This window comes from Chelonus insularis, unplaced genomic scaffold (assembly GCF_013357705.1).
Source record: "Chelonus insularis isolate UGA/USDA-ARS -01 unplaced genomic scaffold, ASM1335770v1 contig_3_pilon, whole genome shotgun sequence".
Classification (NCBI taxonomy): Eukaryota; Metazoa; Arthropoda; class Insecta; order Hymenoptera; family Braconidae; genus Chelonus; species Chelonus insularis.
In genome coordinates this window covers 502,355-525,234 of record NW_023276556.1, presented here as the reverse complement: position 1 = coordinate 525,234, position 22,880 = coordinate 502,355, and the positions used below count along the sequence as shown (strand labels likewise).

General features: G+C 27.0%; 1 protein-coding gene across 1 annotated transcript; it reads left to right on the top strand.

The window, feature by feature from the left end:
• Window positions 1-70: 70 nt before the first annotated feature.
• Window positions 71-22,606, top strand: LOC118068534 (uncharacterized). The gene is made up of 6 exons (XM_035086007.1): window positions 71-476; window positions 13,112-13,244; window positions 14,248-14,390; window positions 16,969-17,107; window positions 18,276-18,390; window positions 20,763-22,606. Exons 1-6 carry the CDS (start codon window positions 413-415, stop codon window positions 20,880-20,882), a joined length of 714 nt encoding a protein of 237 aa, XP_034941898.1. The 5' UTR covers window positions 71-412; the 3' UTR covers window positions 20,883-22,606.
• The last annotated feature ends 274 nt before the right edge of the window (window positions 22,607-22,880 follow it).

The window sequence follows — 22,880 nt, the reverse complement described above, 5'->3', positions numbered from 1 at the left end:
GTGGCGTGAGCTTGGTGCGCATGCGCGACACCACTAAATCCCTTCAAAAGCTGAGTCCCGCGAAAACGCGTGTCTCCAACTTGAGTAAGAGAATCAGTCGCGTACAGCCGGTCGTTCTATTCGCAGTGTCAACGTCTTTACTACGTCTCAACCGGCATCAATAGTGTATTTAATAACTTGAGAATACTCCATTCAAAAACTTTCGTTCAACTACAATAGTCTTTTGAAGTTGATTCATTGTTTGTTAATTTATTTGACTTTCTTGTTAGTGAAATTATACGAGTTGTATAAGTACTTGAGTACTAGAGTGGTTTGACAACATAATACCTTGTCACTTAAGTATTTAAAATTATTTAATTATTATTATTGATTTCATTGAAATTGAAATTGAAAAAAAAGAACAAAAACAATCATGAAGAACGTGGTGGAGAAACAGTTATCCTGGTTTGCTATTCTCTTAGCAGCATTTTATTCTTGTAAGTATATAAGTTGTGTTCTATCTATAACTACCAGCTGTCTTTTTCTACCAGTAAGAAAATCCTTACATAGACCGACGGCTTTTTTCCTTACGTATGAAGGATATTATTTATGAAACAAGACATTCAGATTGATAAATGAAAGTTAAGATAAACGTAGGATCTTCATCACATAAATGTGTAAATTTGGAGAGCAATTTGCGTAGCAAAGTGAATAGTTTGATCAATCGATATTGCATCCACAGGAGTATGTTGGTCAATATTTAACTTCTACATGATCAAGGTTACACTTTACGGAGTAATATAAACAGTAATGTCATGGGATAACATTTTTGAAGATAATACTTGTTTATCTAATGCGCACTGCATTTAAATGATCTGTTTACAACCTTCAGACTAGATTGAAACTATTTTTGCACGTTGCCATTCTCGTCTCAATCACTACGTAAATAAAAAACAAGTATTCATTAATTTATTACTTAAGAAAAACATGTTATAATATATTACGTTTGTCGTCTGCATACGTGGCTATTATATTTTAATTTAATTTCATCATATTTTTCATCATCAGTAACACATTAATTCATCGATGTTCAGTTAATAGATAAGTTGACTAATGTCAACAAACGTAGCGATATGACGCATAGCACAAATAATCGATAAGCTTTAAGTAAAGGCCACCGGTGGTTTCGTCGTAGGAGGAGTTCTATGCTCGTGAGAATACCAAGTTTTTTGGATGATTTATCACAAATGTTGAAAGAGGTTGGTGATGGTTTTTGGAGTAAAATGATTATAATAGTTATAATTCAGACAAAAAAAATATTCTCGAATGATCTGCAAGATGCAGTTGAAGCTTCTTTTAGTTGTGTAGCTGAAAATAGCACGCGTGTATTACTTTAGCCACCACGTGGGCACGGCTCTTCCGTTACATCGTACGAGATGACGTTTTTATTCGCGATTGGTCGAGCTGATGGGTGTGCATCGCTCGCGCGTTTCTCGCGGGACCCCTTTCATCGTCTCCCACACACTACATATTACTTGGGTGTCTGGGTTCCCCTTCTTGTTAATCGGCCAAGCAAGACACTGCTTACTCACACACACACTCTTTCACACTTGCCTCTTTTATGCATTTTATTCTTTACTAACATCACAAAACGTTCCTGCAATATCAACTGCTGACTAGATGACTGTCAGAATCATCTTTTCACTTTTCATTCTATTTTTCCACTCGTTTTATTTGTCTAACATTCCACGTTTGATCTCTGACCGAGCTATTCAATAGATCTGACGACCCGAATGAGTGTTAATGGCAAATAAAGGCTGAATATCTGCTGGAATTTTAATTTAAGCTTTTTAATGATCAATGGAAAAATATTTTCCTTTTTTTTTTGATTGCAAATGTGAATTTTTATTTTGAAATTTTATCAAAAGACAAATATTCGTTGGAATAAAAATAAAAATATTTCTTCAATTTTTTAGAAAACATCTTGTTGATTTTATCCTGGTGATTTTGTTTTTATCGATTTCTAATGCGTCTTGCAATCAATCGAAAAACTATTTGTTGATTTATTCATAATGGTAATAGATCATAGAGTACTAATCGTAGAGACTTCCGCTTGGACTCATTTCATTCGTCTATCGATTTTCTGAAAATCGGACGTAATAAATCTTGATCTCCAATGAATACGCGTAGAAAAAGTCGAGTATTATATTATATTCTGGAATCCTAGTGAACTTTATGAGATTTTCGAGTTGGTATAGGAGCAATAATCCAATGAGGTAGAATCGGCTTTGCTTTTATAGTAAATAAAATAGAAATTTTCATTTTGACTCATTGATATAAATCAGAATCAAAGGATATTAATGATTAAATTTTTTTTTATAAATTAAATCGAAATTTACTACTTTAATTATCAATTTTTTTTTCATACCCACAAATTTCTGCCAGTATTAGAGGGATGATGTAATTAAAATTGGAGTAAAAAAGTGCGTTGAAACAAATTAATATTTTTTATATTTTAGCACTGAATTTTTTGATTTCTTTTATTGCATAATTTATGAAATTTTTTATTCAATATTTATGTTAAAAAATGCTAGAATATTTTCATTTAGATGTTTTCTGTTAAGTCTCACATTAATTTTTTACTTCAGTTAAACTTGTAAAACTATGTTTAGAGAAATATAATATAGTTTTTTCCAACTTACTATAATTAAGATTACATATGATGAGTAAAGATCTTATCAATGAATGTATTGCAACAACATAGATAACTAACCCTTTGAGTAAATAAAAGATTACATGCTCACGTTAGTCAAACATGAATTGTTGGATCATATTTTTTACAACTGGGAACATAAGTTATGATACAGCATATTTCATAATAAATTACACATGATTTAAAAAAAAAAAACCGTGGAATTGATAATTGAATAAAGTTTCTATGAAAGAATTATTTTATTTTAAAAAAGAAAATCACAATGTCCATATATGAATACAAAGTTTTTATTATAAAAAAAAATCCTAATCAAAACAAAATACTTGGAATACTGAATATTTAAATTGCTTTTTCGAAAACTATAAAAAATATTTTCATTAAACTGTAGAATGCTAATTTTGTAATTAAAATTACTTGGCATAGGTAAACGAATGTTGTTCATTTAAATACTTTCCATGATTAGTTCTGAAGAGTAACTTCTGGTGGTTCCTCTGTAAGTTAATATTATGACTGACAATGAATAACAAGTACATTTCGATAATGAGGGTTGTATAGTTTTTAAAATGAGTTCATGTATCAGTAAAGTCATTGGCTGCTGGAGAAGTCATAAAAACTACTTTTACGTCGAGACTAATTAGGTGTAGATGATCAAATTACTTCTGACTTCAAACGAGATTGTTACAGCAAGCTGTTCAACTATCGATTTTAATACTTATTATCAAATTCTAGTTTCAAAGTTATTTGAATCTGCTATTATTCACTAATTGTTGAATGAACTGTTCTCGTTTATGAATTATTACTTTTGCTCACCAACAAACTCGGGTTTTTTTTTTATCCATTGATATATAACAAATGTATGAAGTGAAGTAAACTTTATTATGGATTATAAATGCTTTTATATGAAGGATTATTAATTATCCCACAATATATTCATAAAATAATCATAAAGATTGAAATTGAAATCAATATTTCTGGTATTAATGAACATCTCCATTAATTAAATTTATTTGATATGTTCATAAACACTTGATGGTTGTTAGCTCATTTTTGATAATATTTCATTTATTAAATGACTAATTTTCTCTGAAAACTCCCGCAAAATTATTATCCTTTAGCTGGTAATAAGTTTTTTGCGCAATTGTGATGAATTATTTTCTAATTATGTTAAAATTAACCACGAAAATAATCCGATTTGTTGTTAAAAAATGAAAAAAAAAAATCAAGTTAAATATATTTAAAACAGTACGAACCTCTCATAGAGGATAAATTTATTTTAATTATTCCAAAAATATTTTTTAATCATCACAATCATTAAACTATTTATGTTTTTACTATCATCAATAATCACTTCCGAGCTTTTAATTACTAAGAAGTAATCTGAACTGCTTGGCAGTGTCTGATCTTGATGGCCGTATCTCCTTCGCCGGACTCTAGACATTGATTTCGGAGCATCGTATTTTATTATTTCTTTTTTTTTTCAATATTTATGGTATTCACTTCGAAATGAAAAGTTCTATTGGTGTAATTGTTTTTCACGTCTCACGTCTTTGTGTCTCTACGAAGTGTTTGTTGCACCTATTCCGTTTAATAAGATGTTGACGAAATAGCTTGTGTACTTATGTAATACATACATTCTCGGATCTCTTCATGAATATGAGAATACCTTCCGTTTGTCTATTCAAATCTTAGTAAATAGTAACATTGGCCGCCTATTGTGGAGCTTAAACATACGCAATATACCTTTGTCTCAAAAATATGTTGACGTTTTTACAATTATTATAAATATGCAATTTGAATATAAAAAGCTTCCCAAGAATTACTTAGTGAATTATTAAACACTTCTAAACAACACATAACAATAAATAACAAAGACAATAAAAATTTAATACGTTTACAAAAACAATTTCTTACAGTTTGATATTAATAAATTGACATAAAAATATTTATCCAATTGAGTTATTTATTTTTAGACGCAGTAATGATTCAATTCGTACAATTACGTACATCCTTAATTACTAAGTCATTAAATGCTACAAGTTATGATTAAAAAAAGGCATTATTTTTAATATAAGAAACACTATTAACTAATTATTTAACCGTTTTCACATCATAAAAATTTCTGTCGTAAAATCTTCATTCAACAGCTTCTAATGGATTGTTTATCTAAAACATAAAAAAACCGCAATTAAGCACAAAGACAATAAACTTTTTTACAAATTTTCCATTTATTGAGTAACTTTACAGTATATTGAATATATCAAAGGAATTGATCAAATTGCTACGAACACTTCCGGAGTAATGAATATTCATGGAACGTTTAAACGAAAACATAATATAGAGTATACTTTGCGAATAGATTAAATTCAAAATAATGGGTGATATGAACGGGCGTCGGCCCCAAAGGTTTTGTCGCGTTTAATTGTGTCGTCGTTAAAACCGAAGTGCCGTGACCTGGAGTCACGCGACGAACATACTGGCACGCAAAAGAAGAGGTGTAAAGAAGACGGTAGAAAAGCGTCAGGGTCATGCTCGTTATAATCCCTTGGTCACAATGATGTTCTCATGGGATGGTGTACTGTAGAAAAGTGTTATATCTGTCACACATATTGCGAAAATAGTTCATATTATTATGTTGAAGATCCTGTTAAATATAACGACCAATTAGTTGAGTATACAGTCACAATTTGTACTAGTACTGATTAATCATCAGCAAGTAGATAGTTGATTCAATAGGGAATTGAACAAATATTTGTTGTTATACAGGTATTTTTAAAAATTCTGTGCTTAAATTAACAATTAATTAGCTCAAATGGGTTGGAAAGGTTGACGTTGGTGGAGAACAAACTTTTTTATTCTGCTTTAAATATTTATTTTGAATTGCATAATATTGGACATTTGAATAATTTATATTTTTTTTTGACTTAATGATGGAAATATTTCAATGGCTTTTATAATCTTTATGGATTTGATAAATGAGAGTATAAATAAAGTATTTTAAAGAATCCACATCTTTAAGGAGTAACTATTTTTTTTTCATTAAGTAATCAATAACACTGTGTATCAGATGAAAGTTCTTTTATGAAATTCATTACCAATCTTAACTGAGAATTTATAAATCATACTGATATTGTTGACGTTGCAAAAAAACTTTGTCACAAAACTTTCCATAAAAAATTTTAATAATACTACACTTGATTTTCGAATATAAATTTTTTTATTTTTACGGTATTTAATGTTTAAAAAATAGTTGTGAAATACATTCATTTTATTCTATGATGCTAGAGATTTTTAATTAATAAATAATTTGTTCATTAATTTCGTATAAAATCAATTAATTTATTCGTTATTCCATTGGTTTTATTTTACGTAAATAATGTTAACGAATTGCAAAAATATTATAATATAATCAAGATGAGTATTATTTTGTCTTCGAATGGATTTTAAGATTTAATGTTATTTAATATTAAAAATCATTATTATAGCATCTGCATGAAATTTATTGACGATTTCAATTTAAACTTGATGCAATAAGAAATAATAAATCTCTCACTCAAATATAAATTTAAATGAATGCAATTCAAAAATTTTATCAGACAGAATCCTAAGTTGGTTGATTCTTGAATCACTTTTATTTGTCATAAGTCTCATAGAATAAATGTTTTCGACATTACCTAATTTAAAAACACATCTATTGTGATTTTTAAAACAACAGACTCTTTTCATCTTATCAGTTAATTCTAAAACGACGATTTATTGGACTTGAAATGACTTCAAAATATAATTTATTAAGAAACAAAGCAAAATGAAAAATTTAAATTAATTATTCTATAATTTCATATATTCCACAATTCATATTCAACTGTTCTATTAAACAAAATTATTCTTTAGCTTTTGTTGTCAGTTTAGTACAATAAAAACATCATAAAAATCATTTCATCCCTAACGTTTACGTTTCCCAAGAAGAGAAAAGAAAATCTTTTTGAAAAATCTTTAAAGACTTCAAAGCTTTGCTAAATAATAAAATTAATTTTTTTTTCTTGGGCTTGTAATATCAAAAGCAACATTGCTTTCCAGTTGACTTAAACGAATAACCAAATCCATGATGAAAATAAATATAAACAATAAACATGTGATAAATCTGATATTGGCAAGTAAATGAGCAAAAATTATCAGGGATATAGAATGCGTGAGAGTATATTTATAACACGCAACGGGAGCGTCGTACGATGCAGACTTGGCCAATGAAAAGACAAGAAGTGGTTTGGCCTTGCGGCTAGTGGCCTGTCGTGAAGAACAGTGACGCACATAGAATAATGCACGATTAATCGGTTGGTCTGATTGCTAAAGTTGTGCTGCGTTCACCACTAGTAAAAGCATTGAATTACTTTTATTTATTTCTTCATCATCTTTCTGTATATTTTATCACATTTTGCAATATTTTTGTGAAAATGATATTTATGCAAATATTAAATTACTTAACGTGTAGATTTTAACTACTGGGTGAAAATAATGGTAAAAAAATTCATCATTATTATGATTATTTACATATACACATAATAATGTATCTTTTTCCTTAAAGAGGATGAGAGTAATTATTCCTGAAGAGAATAGGAAAATTAACTTACGACTCAGCGTATAATGTCCTAGTAATTTCTCTCCCTTGAGCACTATAACCTCGGTGGTACGTTTTGGAAAATGTTCATGAATTTATGGAAGCCAGGATCGTACGGGTTACTACTCTAAAGTAACGCTAGTAAACTTACTTTACCCGTTAATTTATTCTATCATCCGTATGTAATATAAAAGACTGCATTGAAGTCCTTTGATGCTGTGGCACCTTTAATTTTGGAATAAGTTAAATATGATAAATTAAATATAAGGTATTTCTCTTGTTATAGAATTCGAGAGGGAATTTTATTTGAGCTCCATTTTTATAGATTTCAATAATGTCGGTAATAATAATAATGAAGAATTTTGAGCAGAAACTTTATTGTGAATAAAATATTCGCCCTTTATTAAATATTTTAATTAATATCAAGGGTTGTGAATGATAGAAGAAAGCTAAGTAATTAATTCATTTTAATAAGCTTAAAAGCTCAAGAATTGAGTTTTTTTTATCACAATGTCGTGAATAGTTTATGATTATTACATTTCAATTTTTCACTTGAATTAAACATCAATGACTTAATTGAAATGAAGTAACAAATTAGCTTATTATCGTAGCTTATAATGGAAGAGTTTATTTGCTCTAGGGAAAATGCATCGGTATCTATCCATACCCACGTTCGAACAAAATATTTTTTATGATTCATTTGTTTACAAGCAAATTTTGTTTTATCAAATAAAGTAATAAAAAATGGGTCTCAATGCACTTTGTGCCCATACCACGAAATTCTCATTTCTACACTGCAAATCCAAGTGCACTTTTAATGCGTTTCTAAGTGTGTAAAAAGTAACTAAAATGTTAATCAAATGGGTGATGTCATACTTAACACGTTTAGATGTGAAGCAAAAATGCACTTGGATTTACAGTGCATTGACTGTGGATTATGATAGCTTTTTTTGACACAATTTTATAAAGATCTTATCTATCTATATTTTCTTATTTCTATATCATTGTTATTTTATTAATTTGCTTATAACAAATTAAAATTGCTATAAACAATGTGCAATTTTAATGGATCATACGAAGTCATCAATAACAATATTTCATCAATATTGATCAAATTTTTTAACAATCCTGATCATGTAATAAGTAAGGTTAATTTTTCATAGTCTTTTTATACTTTATTCATTGTATAGTATTTGTTGTTATTAGAACAAAAAATCTTGTCCAATTTTTTTTTCATATTATCTTTCAAATGAAATTTGGCTGTAAAAAATTGCGAATTTTAAAAATCGATCCCATTATCATCATTTTCTAATGGGAAATTAGTAAATTGTTTTTTAATTTATTATTGCTTTTATAAAATTTATTCATTTGATGCGTTTGAGATAATTATTGGCTATACGTATAAGAAGTAATATCAATAACAAATACATTATATGCAAACGTAGTAGCATTAGGTGATCAGAATATGTTTCAATATTTGGAGTCATTAGTAATAAATTTAGATTTAATAATCTATGAAATAATATATACATACAGACTGTGGTAACGATTTCCAATTGAATCTCGAGGAACTATTTAAATTATCATTGCTAATGATTATCAATGTTTCATCTCATTGCATCAAATCCATTTGCTTTAATGACTCCTTTTATAGGTAGTGAGAGCCTAATGAGTGGTATTTTCACGTTCAACTACCCCTACTGTCTAAACATATAAATGTAATTGCACAAATCCTCGCGAATATAAATGATCATCAATGATTCTGTTTGTTGTGGCACTGCTTGACTACTGGATATGTATATTATAGGAGGAAATTAACTGTGTTTATTCGACAGAATTTGATGAATATTTCTGTAATACATGATGTTGCCTACAAAATAAAATTTTAGTGCGAAAATTTTTTTGTAAATTAAATTTTTAATGAAAAATTTAATATATTTTTAATTAAAACAAATTTCAATGAAACAAAAAAAAAAGAATTAAATATTTCTGAACTAATTTTATCTCCAAGATAAAATAGTGATAGAAGTAACGTTTGATGAATTGAAAAAACAATAATTGAATAGACTACTTTGCTTTAGACATTGATCCAATTAAAAAAAAAACTTCCAAAATTCACTCATTAAATTTCGTTTTAAAATGGAAGCATTAAAAGACAGAATGTGATGAAAACCAATAGAGTAATTCACTTTATTTAGATATATCTTTTTTTTAATTTCAATATGTCAATTTAATCTTCTATCACTAATCTATCAATTAAAAGTAAATAATTAGTTTTATCGGAAATATCAAATAGTTGCCAACATCTATGATGTATAATTGCCTTTTATTTCTACATATCGTGAAATATTATTGTATTATTAAAAACGGAGCGGAGTTTATGAGTGTCATGTATATTACAGGATATTATTTTTAGACATTATTACGTTAAAATCATTTTTTCACTCTGTTTAAATAACTGGTAACTTATCACATTTATTATTCTATCATCATTTTCACTCATTTTTGTAAACAACATCTTATTACAAATTTAAATAATAAAAATTTATTGTTGTTGTATTGTAAAGAATATCTACAATTTTTTGTTAATTATCTTACTTTAGACAAGTTTTTTTATTGATGCTCCATCGAAAGACTGTATTTCATTATCATGAGCTTATTTTTTGCATTTAATCAACGCGTTGAGGATATTGATGATGAAGTGTATAGATTAATCATCAGTAAACTAAATCATCGGCTCTATTATTCCTCAAAATAGATAAATATTTTTGAACATTGTACCGTCAGTCAATATTATTGCCTGACAAATATTCTAACATACTATTAAACATTTATGGTGTATTTGATTTTCCACAACCTGGTTTTAGAATGTGACACTAATTTTATGTAAATTTTGTTACACAAATCTTTTTGTTGTTATTAATAAAGACTTTTGTTATAAGTGAAGTCAATGTAATTATAATTTATCAAAGATAATTCAATTCATGAAAAAAAATTAACTTTTAGTTGATGAAAAAAATTCTAGTAGTTTTTTTTACAATCACAGCCACATTTCTGGAAAAATATTTTCCAACACCTTGCAAAGTTTCTGAACATAAAAAAAGAAAGTTTTTAAAATGTTCTCAAACATGGCGAAAATTATTAAAAACTTTGATATTTTTGAAAGTATCTACAAAATAATTAACTTAAATTAGTTCCACCACTAATTCATACAGTTTCGAGGGCTGTTTAGTTTCCAACTACACACCCGTTCAATTATTTCCATCTAAACAATTCTCCAGGAAAACTATTCGTCTAAAATTGGCTAACTATCCAGAATATGAAACAGAATAAAATACTTCAATACATTTTTTAAATGTTGAAATAAAGAAGAACATATTTTTACTCTTAAATCAATCATTAAATCACTTTCTGAATATTTCAAAAACGAATATAAAGTTCATTAGATATCTTCTCTCCTCATTTGTGGTGTTTTACGAATTCATGTAATTTCTCATTAAATAATATTTAATATACTTCTGTCGAAAAGTTTCTCGGAACCTTGTCATTCAATATCTATTTGCTAACACGTCAGTTATTTAGACAAGTTCCAATTGAATTTAGCACTTTCCTGGTCAAATAGATCTTCTATTTTATTCATTTGATTAACTTAATTGGACCTAAGTGATTTTTCGATTGGCATTGATCTTTTTTTGTTGAAAAAAAATTGATAAAAGGTCATCATGTATCTCATTGAATAAAATATTCGACCACGATTACAATTTTGTTTCATAGTTTATTATTTATATAAAATACTTTTGAATTGACTTTTTTATTAATTTTTAATTTGATTAGCCTATCGGAATATGCATTAGCTAAATTAGCTATAATCTGTACTTTTTATGCATTCATCGTCGAATCGCGACGCCATTTATCTTTTTGCTGTTATTAGTGTAAAAAAAGGTCATTGTTTATTTTTTTCCTTCCATTTCTATGATGATCATTTAGATATTAATATTTTTACCAGAAAATTCTCTGAATAATTTAGCATTTATTAAATATATCAAAAATCTTTCCATCTGACTTTCTCTGAAATAATACAACAAAATGTAGGTAGCTAGGAGGTTGATATATACTTCAGCAGCAAAATTTTAATTAATGTTATATTAATATTTAATTTAAATCGTTTTGATACTTTTATGCATTTTGAATAATTCATCATGTCATATAATGCAAAGCGTAAAAAGATTATATTGTTTTAATTCTCATTTTTCTATGTTGCTTATAATTATAAATATTAATTTAATTCAATATGATAAACATAAAAAATATCTCATGGTTATTTATTTACAAGTTTAATTATTCAATGCAACTTCATAATCAGATAAAAAAAATGATTATCAAATTTCACTGGAATAAAATGGCTAAAATAATAAATGAATTATTGTATTATTGAATCAAAATAATAGTTTGTTTGTAATTTACATGAATGTTAATTAAAAATTGATAAAATCATCTCATAAGAGGATTGTTAATTTTTTTTTTATCGATAAAACATCATTCATAAATGATTATTAATTAATTGAAATTAGTTGGTAACAATCACTGAGAAGGCAATAATTGTGCATGCAACAATAAATTATTGATCCTTTTTACTATATTTCAGTAGTATTGTTTGATATACTTATTTCTCATGTTTATAATAAAATTTTTATGTGATTTATTTATAATTCTATGCTATTTCAATTAGTCAACTGGATTAACGTATTTATATTACTAATATCATTGGTTTAATCGAATTAAATGTGTTCATTTAGTTAAAAGAAAAAAGCTGTAAATATCCATAGCTTTTCATTTATAGTTGATAAATTTTTAATTGAATTTTAATTCGACCCTACTTTGGCTCATGAGTATGACTTGAATTTGATGATACGATCAATAAATTCTCATAAATTTGGGATTAGCGTGGAAATAAATGATTTATGTCTCACAAAATTCATGATTATACACTGATGCATGCTGTTTAGCAATTATTTACTAACTTTTTTAATTATTTAAAAAAATCCTGTCCTCAGTTTTATCTAACTGTACTTTTAATGAAGGTCTCTCTACTTTTTTTTATAATTAAAATGATTGTTAAAAAAAATGATTATCAAATTTCACTGGAATAAAATGGCTAAAATAATAAATGAATTATTGTATTATTGAATCAAAATAATAGTTTGTTTGTAATTTACATGAATGTTAATTAAAAATTGATAAAATCATCTCATAAGAGGATTGTTAATTTTTTTTTTATCGATAAAACATCATTCATAAATGATTATTAATTAATTGAAATTAGTTGGTAACAATCACTGAGAAGGCAATAATTGTGCATGCAACAATAAATTATTGATCCTTTTTACTATATTTCAGTAGTATTGTTTGATATACTTATTTCTCATGTTTATAATAAAATTTTTACGTTTTAATTATTTCATAATATGATTAAATATCTCTGAAAATATTCAATATTTTATTAGGTAATGAAATCAAAAATTTTTGCATTCCGTCCTGTAAATTACTCCAAAATACGTATAATTAATTATAAAATAATGAAAGTATTTGAAGTGAATATTTTGTACGAGTGAGTTGTAAATAAAATAATAAATATCATATTCCATTAATTACTTTTCAACATTTGAATTCACACATTATTTTGAAACATACAAATGTAATTAATTTTTATTCATAACTCACATCTTACGAAATTGTCCTACTTATATAAGATTTTCATTGTTTGTTTTCAGTTTGAATAATTTTTCATTTTGTATTTGAAATTTTAGTACTGGCGAGTTGTCGAGGAGAAGAGTGTGGTCATGAACATCTTGCCAGGTGCGCTAGACCACTTGGAAAAATTACTGACAACAACGATCTGGGCTTTGTCACAACGAAAAAACAGCTTCAAGTTCTTTGTCCGTAAGTTAAAATATGGTTGGCTATTTTTTTCTTCATTATCTCGAACTTTTCTTCGTAGAAAAAATACTCGAAGATTTATTGCCTGACTTTTTAACAAATAGCATGGAAACTTATCAAATTAATATTTCATCACTTACCACAATGCAATCAAGAATAAAATGAAAATTTGAATCATGTGGTTTTAAAATACACCCCATGTAACAGAAGTTCATTTATTTATTTTCTGATATACCTTGCTTGTGATGGATTAGCCAATAGTTTAATTAGTTTTATTCATTTTGTGGGTTCCTTTTATATATGTGATCCAACTTCAACTAACCAGACATTAGTTATTTCTAAGTCGAATTTAAATACACCAACGGGTCTTGAAAATATGTATATAAAGTGGATAATTGATTGAACATTTCCTCAAGTATTGGAGGAAACTTAACTAACTCTTGTGGCCGTTCTATTGTTGTTATGAAACTTTGAACATTTCGCTTAATATAGAAAGATCCTCAAAATGTAGTTAAGTCCTCTCGAAAACGTTGACTACTTCTTGAGATGAAGAAATAAATGTATATGTATATAAACTGATAAGCTAGAATTGTCACTGCAAATCCAAGTGTTTAGAAACTAAACATTTATAGTGTTTGCAATGTTAAACATCATAAACGAACTATGGCAATTTTGTAGTCCATTTTAAAACGCTTTTTGCCGTTTACCAAAATTCTATAGTTTGTTTATGGTGTTCAACATTGTAAACACTTAGGCATTTAATTATTTAAATACTTTAAGTGATTTATCACTAAACATTTGAATTTTTCCGGATTTGCAGTGGTCTCACTATTTTCTCTGATAGTTTGGCTGGTCTAGAGTTATGTGAACAATGCTAACTACCCAAGTCAGACATGGATTTTTATCTCGTGCATTTATTAAACTAATTAATCTTAATTAATGTGTACGTGGGAATATACGTAAATAAATTAGGATAAATAAAATTATGGTAATTTTATGCTTGCAGAGATTTACAGTCGGGTATGGGCTGTATAAAACTGTATACCCTGAGATGCATGAAAGAAAGTCAGAGGCAGAATTTTTTTTCGCTATATAAGGGTGTTAACATGGCAATAATAGAACTATGTCAAGAAGGCGCTTATCAAGATGGTAAATATCAATTATTATTAATGATACATTTTAAGTTCAAATTTATGGTAAATTCCTATATCATGTTTGTATATGCTGCATACCTATACAAACCCTCTATCGCTAGTATGTTGGTAATCTTGAGAGTGCCGAATGCATTATTGAATTGAGTGCTCTTACTATCCCTCACTCACTCCCCAACTGCTTTCTCTCAACTACTTCAGTACCATCTAATACCACTGATAATCCGCTAATGTTTCACAAATCACATACGTGCATGAAGAATTTACTTTAGCATAGTACTTCTAATGACTTTCAACGATCTTGTTTCATCAAGAAGGCTACCATTGATGCAATTACGGAAAATTGATTTATTCTCTTTATTCAAACTTTATCAACAATCATCAGTCATTGATTCATTAAGACGAATCCTTTTCTTTTTAGAAATTAATCACTTTTTTTTGTTATTCTTCTTCTTTTTATTTATCTTATTCATGCATTTTGTCAAATAGTAGTATAAAAGAAATTACTCAATAGAAGAATTACACTCTAGAACTTTCTGATTAAAAATTTTCCATTCATGTTCTGAAATTATCTATTTTTTATCATTAAAAAAAATCGTTCTTAGAGCAAAGAAATAGTGAACGTAATAAATACATTAATTTGAATAATTATCAATTAATTATAAATATTTTATTACTTTATAATAAGCATATCTACAGAAGTTATTAAAACTGATGTTATTACATGCATCAATTAGTAAAGAGTATTAATTCGACATATTGATAAATTTGTGATACCTTTTATTTTTTTCATTAATATTCAATTAATTTATTTTACAATCAGCTGTCATACTTTTACATGAAACTTCTATAGAAGTTTATTAAATAAGAGAAGTCGTTTTATTCTATCGGCTTCATTCCTTGAATATTCAATAAACTTTATTTGAGACAGGTTGAACTGATATCAAGATTAAATTTATCAATACTTGATTAATATTCAGATATAACTCAATTCAATAGTAATTTAACATTTTGATACTGTATAAAGTTTGAGGTAAAAAATAAAAAATAACGTAGAGAGTTGAATTAGTCAATTTTTCAAAATGAGTGTATCTATCATGGAAAACAGCTGTACATGAAATCTATGATGTTATTTTTAAACTTGATACGGGGAGAGGGAATAATGTGAAACACCACGAAAAAATTTAAATCAACTAATTGTCCATTATATTAATAAATTGAAAAATTGATAAACAAAAAATGCAATAAGCGTTTTTAAACTTATTTTAATAAATTAGTATATTTTCTTTGTGTCAAAAGGTCTAGTTATTGCTATGAAAAATGCATTTATAAAAATAACCAATTAAATATAAATATTCAATAAATATAAACAGAACTGGAATTTAATGTCATGTAATTGAATTGAAAATGTTTTGCTCATATTGATGGAACGATTTTTAAATTAATTTTTAACTAAATTGAACAAACAAATAGTTCGAGTAATAATTATAAAACACTTTTTTTGTTAAAAATTAATACCAAAAGTTGGTTTTATTTGAGAAAAAAAAACATTTTAAATGTGATTTATTTATAATTCTATGCTATTTCAATTAGTCAACTGGATTAACGTATTTATATTACTAATATCATTGGTTTAATCGAATTAAATGTGTTCATTTAGTTAAAAGAAAAAAGCTGTAAATATCCATAGCTTTTCATTTATAGTTGATAAATTTTTAATTGAATTTTAATTCGACCCTACTTTGGCTCATGAGTATGACTTGAATTTGATGATACGATCAATAAATTCTCATAAATTTGGGATTAGCGTGGAAATAAATGATTTATGTCTCACAAAATTCATGATTATACACTGATGCATGCTGTTTAGCAATTATTTACTAACTTTTTTAATTATTTAAAAAAATCCTGTCCTCAGTTTTATCTAACTGTACTTTTAATGAAGGTCTCTCTACTTTTTTTTATAATTAAAATGATTGTTAAGGATAAGTGGGGAATTTTAACAAGGATATTCAACTGTGGGAATACACTTAAATCATGAATACTAACTATTTTTAAAACTCTCTGAATCAAATTTTTTTTTTAATTAAATTATTTCTAACTCGTATGTAAGTTTATTTAAAATGATAAATGAAATATTTGATAAGAAGAAATGTATGTAAATTAACTTGTAAATGATTTGATAAAGCTTGTTGTGCTTGATAAAAAGTTTTCAAACTTAATTTCATTTTTTGAATACAATCCAACAAATGATTCAAATCGTGAAAATTTTAGTAACCTTCTGAAAAAAAACCCATTTAGTCCTAGAATCCATTTTCTCAATTCCTTTCACATCCAACTATCTTTTGTGTTATCGTATTGAATTTCAGAAATATTGATTTTCGACAACATAGTAGATGCGATAATTGAAAAATGTATTTTTAGTTACAAAATAAAAATATATTTGTTTTTTTTTTTTAATGTTTTACCAAAAAGTTGTAGAATATTTCTTGTTTAAAGAGAAAATGCATGCATTTCTCGACCAGACTTCTTCATTAATTTTATCTTAATTTATACACATGTTACATTTGTTTCAGCTTTCCTGAAACATGCTCCATGTATGCAAAAAGTACAGTCTGATTACGAATTATGTTCAAAAAAATACCAGAACACTGTTCGTGAATTAGAGAACCAGAATTTAACAAGATCATCCGAGCCTGTCAAGTCTGTTTGCTGGTAAGTTTACTAGATAAATAAAAACATTAATAACAAATGTATATATGGATATAATCAAACCTTGACTCTATGTCAAGTGCTGACTATGCGACAATCATTTCCATAAATACGAATTAACAATTGCCATTATCGTATATATTCACTAATGTCTTTGTATATATCAAGCTCATTACAATTGTTTATTGTATCGATGGCAATCCCTAGTACTTCCAGCTAATAAAACGCGAGATTATGTAATAAAATAGTAAAAAAATTAGTTCACGCTGCGTCAAGTACTCATGAATTATTTCATAAATTCTCCATGGTTTTATTTCACTTATTTTATTTTATTCCTCGTTTCGTTTTATTTTTGTCTCTTCTTTAACAACTCGTGGACTTGGTGCGAGAGTTCTGGGAGTGTTGGTCTTCCTACGGGAAATGAGTTCAAAAGCTGCAGTAGACCGTAGCAAGATAGGCTAATGACGTTACATCCTGGACCATACTATCGAATAACAGACTCGTTGGACTCTCTAGGGAAAAACGTACACGTGTACATAAAATACTCGTAATGGATTTAATACGAATAAAAAATTCTTTCGGAATATTATTACCAAATTACTTGATTTAACATTGCTACAAATTTTGTCACTATGTTTTCCAACTCTTGTTGATGAAGATTAACACCTTGAAGTTGAAAAAAATATTTTTCTGTTTAAATATGATTTATATGATGATGTCAAAGATTGATTTAATGCCAAGGACATATTCTTTAAATAAATCAATTAATGAATATAAAAATTTTTGATCCAAAATGAGCAAACGATTCACAAATACAAGAGTTGTATTAACTGAATTCACTAGGTAAACATCACCTTCAAATAATTTCGTTGGTCAATATTACCAGTTAATGGCGAGACTGACATTCCACTACGAAAATTAAGTGACTGCAAAATATAAAACCCGTGGAAATATTTTTGCACTTGAACATGCATAAAATGCAATCAATAATAATAATATGTAAAAGGTTATTTTCTGATATTTAATGAGCTGTTTTATGAACAAAATTATGAAAATTCCTGGTGTCAATAATTTTTGTAGAGTTTTAATATACAAGATATTAGATTACTTCTTAATAAAAAATTTTAGTTAGTTATTATTTTAATTTCGTTTTATTTTTTTGTTTTTTTAGTGCATTTCAAGAATTTTTGGATTGTTCTCATCATACAGTACGTCGAAAGTGTGGTGAGGAAACGGCTGAATTCACTAAAAACTTTTTAGACATGATGTCCAATTCATTAATTAAGGTAACTTTAGTGTCTTTTCTACCTTTATTTTCATGAGTCCATTCTACTTAATTCATCTCATTTCTTTGTAATTCTACTTGACTATATTAGTAGCTGAATATCTGAGTTTGAATGATCTATTACTTAATTATAAAGACAAAAATTTTATTATCAGTATTTTTAAGCCAATCGAATTATTATTTCACCTTTTTTTTAAGCTACACTCCTTGAATAGTAGAGTAAAAAAATAAAACAAGAAAATGTAACAATAGTTAACGAGAAAATTCTATCAAATCGTGCTGAATTGAATAAGAATTTTACCTTTATTAAATTCAATTACATTTTATGATTTCTTAAACTGACAGAAATTTTACTTTCTTATTATTATTCTGTCCATGACGATCAGAATTTTTTATCTAAAATAACTGAGAGTGATTTTTCTCATCTTAAAATTAGGAATCGTATTTTTTTTTGTTTGACAGTAAAATATTTTTTTTATCCAATTTAATTCAATATCTCGTGAGTTTTTGTTTCAAATTAAATATATTGTTTTTGATATTTTTTGTTAAATAAAGTCAATTAAGTCTATTTTGATCAATATCTTGAAAATAACCATTGAAACCATATTGAAAGAAACCTTTGTTTTTTATTATATCAATTATTTTTCATCAAACTCCAATTAATATCATAATATTAAATATCTATTAATACATTTCTTGAACAAAAAACTGTATTGATGGCCAGTGTAATTGTTTTAGTAGTTAATGAAAGATATTCTTAAGTTTCAAAATAATATCACTGTAAGACTAATTACTAAAATATCCAGATATTTTAAAAGGAATAAAAATCAAGGCTTTTTATTGATAAAAATAAAACTAAAATTATTGTTCTATTGTCATAGTTGATAAGATACTACAATCATCAATAAGTCATACTTCTCAAAACAAAATTTTTCAAGTCTAGCTTTTAAAAGATATAAAATAAAAGTGAATAAATAATGATATCCTTTATGAATGATAAATTTTTGCTAGAGGTTGTTATGTTTGGATTTTAGTTCTATTAAGATTTTACGGGAGAATATTAAACTTTAATTAGTGAAAATGCGTTGCATTGTCCTCATCACTGAGCCAAATAAAACCTATTTATAATGCATGAATTCACAAAAGCTATTAATGCTGTAATTTGTGCAATATTTATGCTTATTTATCATAAACAGTGGTTGTTTTTATATTAACAATAGTCGGTGGACAAAATTCTATTTATTTTTAATTCGTCAGGGGATTAAAATAATTTAGCAATTAATATTTAAATGTTTCTAGACTAAAAATTCTATAGTAAAATATAATATTGAAGTTTTTTTTAATTATTTAAGCTATTTATTCTATCCAGATAGTGAATTATTTATTTTACATTAAATAAAAGAGCTTTGAATCGTTATTTAAAACAATGCATCATGATTTAACTTCCTACATTGCATGAAAACCGAAAAGTTCAAAAGTCACCATGATTTTCATAGATTTTGAACTCTTGAATTCTGAAAAACCTCAAAAGAGTTAAAAATTCATAACTTCCAAACAGTTTTGCTATAAAAATCAATACTTAAGTCAAAAATAACTGAAAAAATTACTTGAGCCATTGTCTTTAAACTATTAACTTGCAAGTTTGTATAGAACAAGCATATTATCAAAGGTTAAACTTTCTATGTTATGGAGTAAGAGAAATGTTAATTAACACTCAATATAAATTATCCTCACAATATTTGAGAAACGAAAAGTTTAACAAGAAACTTTGTAAATACTAAACAATTCAAAGCTAGTTTGACAGTATCATAATTACTGACAACTAACATGAAACTACATTCATATTTTATACTTTGTTATTAAAAACATAAAATATATTAAAACAATCTTATAAATTGTCTCTGTTATATCCTAACATATTTTAACTCAATTATTTCTTTTCTTCCTATTGATTGATCTTTTATATCTCACAATATTTTACATAATTTAACAAAACAATATCTTTAATTAAAAGTATAAAACATCTATTCTTTTCAAATGTCACCATCAGTCAGGAGATTTATAATTAGTATAGAACGAAAGAACAATAATTCTAGCCATAAATACAGTACTGGCCGTATAATACTCGAATGAATTTTTTAATTTTTCTCCAAGCATTTATAGTATTCATTCGCATAAAAACTTCTTTATTAATCAATACATCTTGAATACCCTGGTGACATGATCTAAATACTATTGAATGAAACATATTTTCTATATTCGTTTGAATTAAAAAGTTATCTTTGAACAGAATGTGGTTATTAGACATTCAGCTACTGGTATTTTCAGTAATACATAAAAAATAATGGCTTTATTGTTGCATTTGTATTGCAGACACATTGTGCACCATACAAACGAGCAGATTGTATTTATTCAGGAGCAGCATCTACCGGTGGAATGAGCGTCATATTGATCACACTTCTGTCATTGTTACTGTCATATCTTTTTACATAAAATTACACTTCTGATATGTATAATAGTGCCGTGACAGAGGCACAGAAGTGCCTTTGCTATTTGTTGTTCTTCCATGCGTCCATTTACGTCATTAGTGATTTTCATCTGAAATCACTATGAAATAAAACCGCAAGATGTAGTTCACAGACAGTCGTAGTGAGAATAATCAATGAAGATCAAAGGTCTATAAATTTCAAGGAAGATCAACTAAAGTAGATAGGAGTTGAACCGGATGAACGGTGAATGTTAGTCCAAAAGTATCTACTATCAATCTAATGACAGTTTGTTTATTCTAAATGACAAATATCAGAAGTCATCAAGTTATCTTGTTCACTGTTAACTTCAAATTAGATCTATTCACGTGTATATAATTACGAAAATTGTTCAGTGAATTCCTGTTCTTTTTGATAACTCTGCCTATTTTATATACTCATTTTCTGAATGTATACTCCAGAAGATGCGAGTTCTAAGGATTGTATATATTTTTACAGACAAGATACTTATGTTATGTTATCAACTTTCTTATTCTCAGTTGTGTCCAGATAATTTGTGATTTGAGGATATTCGTGAGATCAACAAATTCATTCTAGCATACTGATTTGTTTGAGCTAAGAAAAATATCAATACATAAAATAATGATTATAAAAAATAGTTTTGCTGATTTTAAATAAAGAAGACTATTGTAAATTTCAACGGCCTACTTAGAATGCTAATAGTTCTTCAAGTAACCATTCAAAAAAGTCTAGCATGCTGTACTTTCAATTTTCTCTTCCATTGTGATTTATTGAATAATAATCAAGTAGTTTGAGTAAGTTACTAAAAAATAGATGCCAGTTGTTAAGTAATAGATGAATACATTGAATACCAAGTTCAAAAAAAGTTGGTATAGTGACCAAAACTATTATGAGCTCAAGCAAATCAAAATGACTCGACTGATTCCTAGTTTTAAAGTCACAAAGCCTCAAAACCAACTGGACTGGTTCATTAGTTTAGTTTTAAGCTCTTAAACGCATTTAGAAGCAAAATTGATTATATATAAAAAAAAATATATGTATAGAGAGAAAGATGAATATATGGTATTTGTATAATACCAATCATCATAGAAGGATTAACAAGTACGAGTTGTCAGTATCTTGTGCTATATGTAGAAGTAGATGGTAGCTTTTTTGTCAGACATTGCTCTTTAGGAAAATTCCATTGACATCAGTGACTGGATCTTTGTTTTATATTTATGTACATGGTGTACATGTAAGAGTGAATGAGGCGAACTTAAAAAGCTCTTGGTTCTTCAGCCCTTTTGTATTTTACCCTTCTTGCAATGAACTATCGATTCTCATGGCCAAAAGTTAAAGTAACAAACTATTGTTTTTTTTTTATTTCTATTCTTACTTTATACACGTAGGTCTGCCAGCTACTTTTTGTTTTTCTCTAGTCTCTTAGGACATCTACTTATCTGGGGCCGTAGATAGGACTGTACTCGTTTAGTAGATGTTGTTAAACTGTGCAGTAGAATAGTATAGAGAAAGAAAAGAGGAAAAACTACGAGTATCTTTTTAACATTATTGGACAATTCATGAGAATCGATTTTAAAATTGCCAAGTTTATGTTAAATTATTTTTCTCATAAATAAATACGCGAATTACAAGAAGAAAAATGTTAGATTAAAGTTATTTTATCAAGTAAATGATATTTGTTTTCTGATAAAACATTTACTGGAAAAGTAAAATTAAAAAACGCAATAAGAAAAACAACAACGGCTGAAAAAATATTCGACTGAAAATTTTAAATAAAAATACATAACTTTTTATTTATTTTAATTCGATTAAATTAAAATTTGAGTTAAAAAAAATTAACTCATAAAATTAGATAAATTATTTCTAGCAAATTCAGTTGGTATTTAATTTAAAATTTTCATTAAAATAATTTTTTCATCTCATTTAACTTTTAACTCGATATATCATCTCTTCTTCGTCAGCTTGCCCATGTGGAGGCTCTGAA

Bases quoted from the DNA above. Each gene is read 5' to 3' on its own strand.
- LOC118068534 (XM_035086007.1), top strand. From the start codon at position 413: ATGAAGAACGTGGTGGAGAAACAGTTATCCTGGTTTGCTATTCTCTTA. The intron at 14,391-16,968 runs GTAAATATCAAT...CATTTGTTTCAG, and splicing joins AGAAGGCGCTTATCAAGATG to CTTTCCTGAAACATGCTCCA. The intron at 18,391-20,762 runs GTAACTTTAGTG...TTTGTATTGCAG, and splicing joins TGTCCAATTCATTAATTAAG to ACACATTGTGCACCATACAA.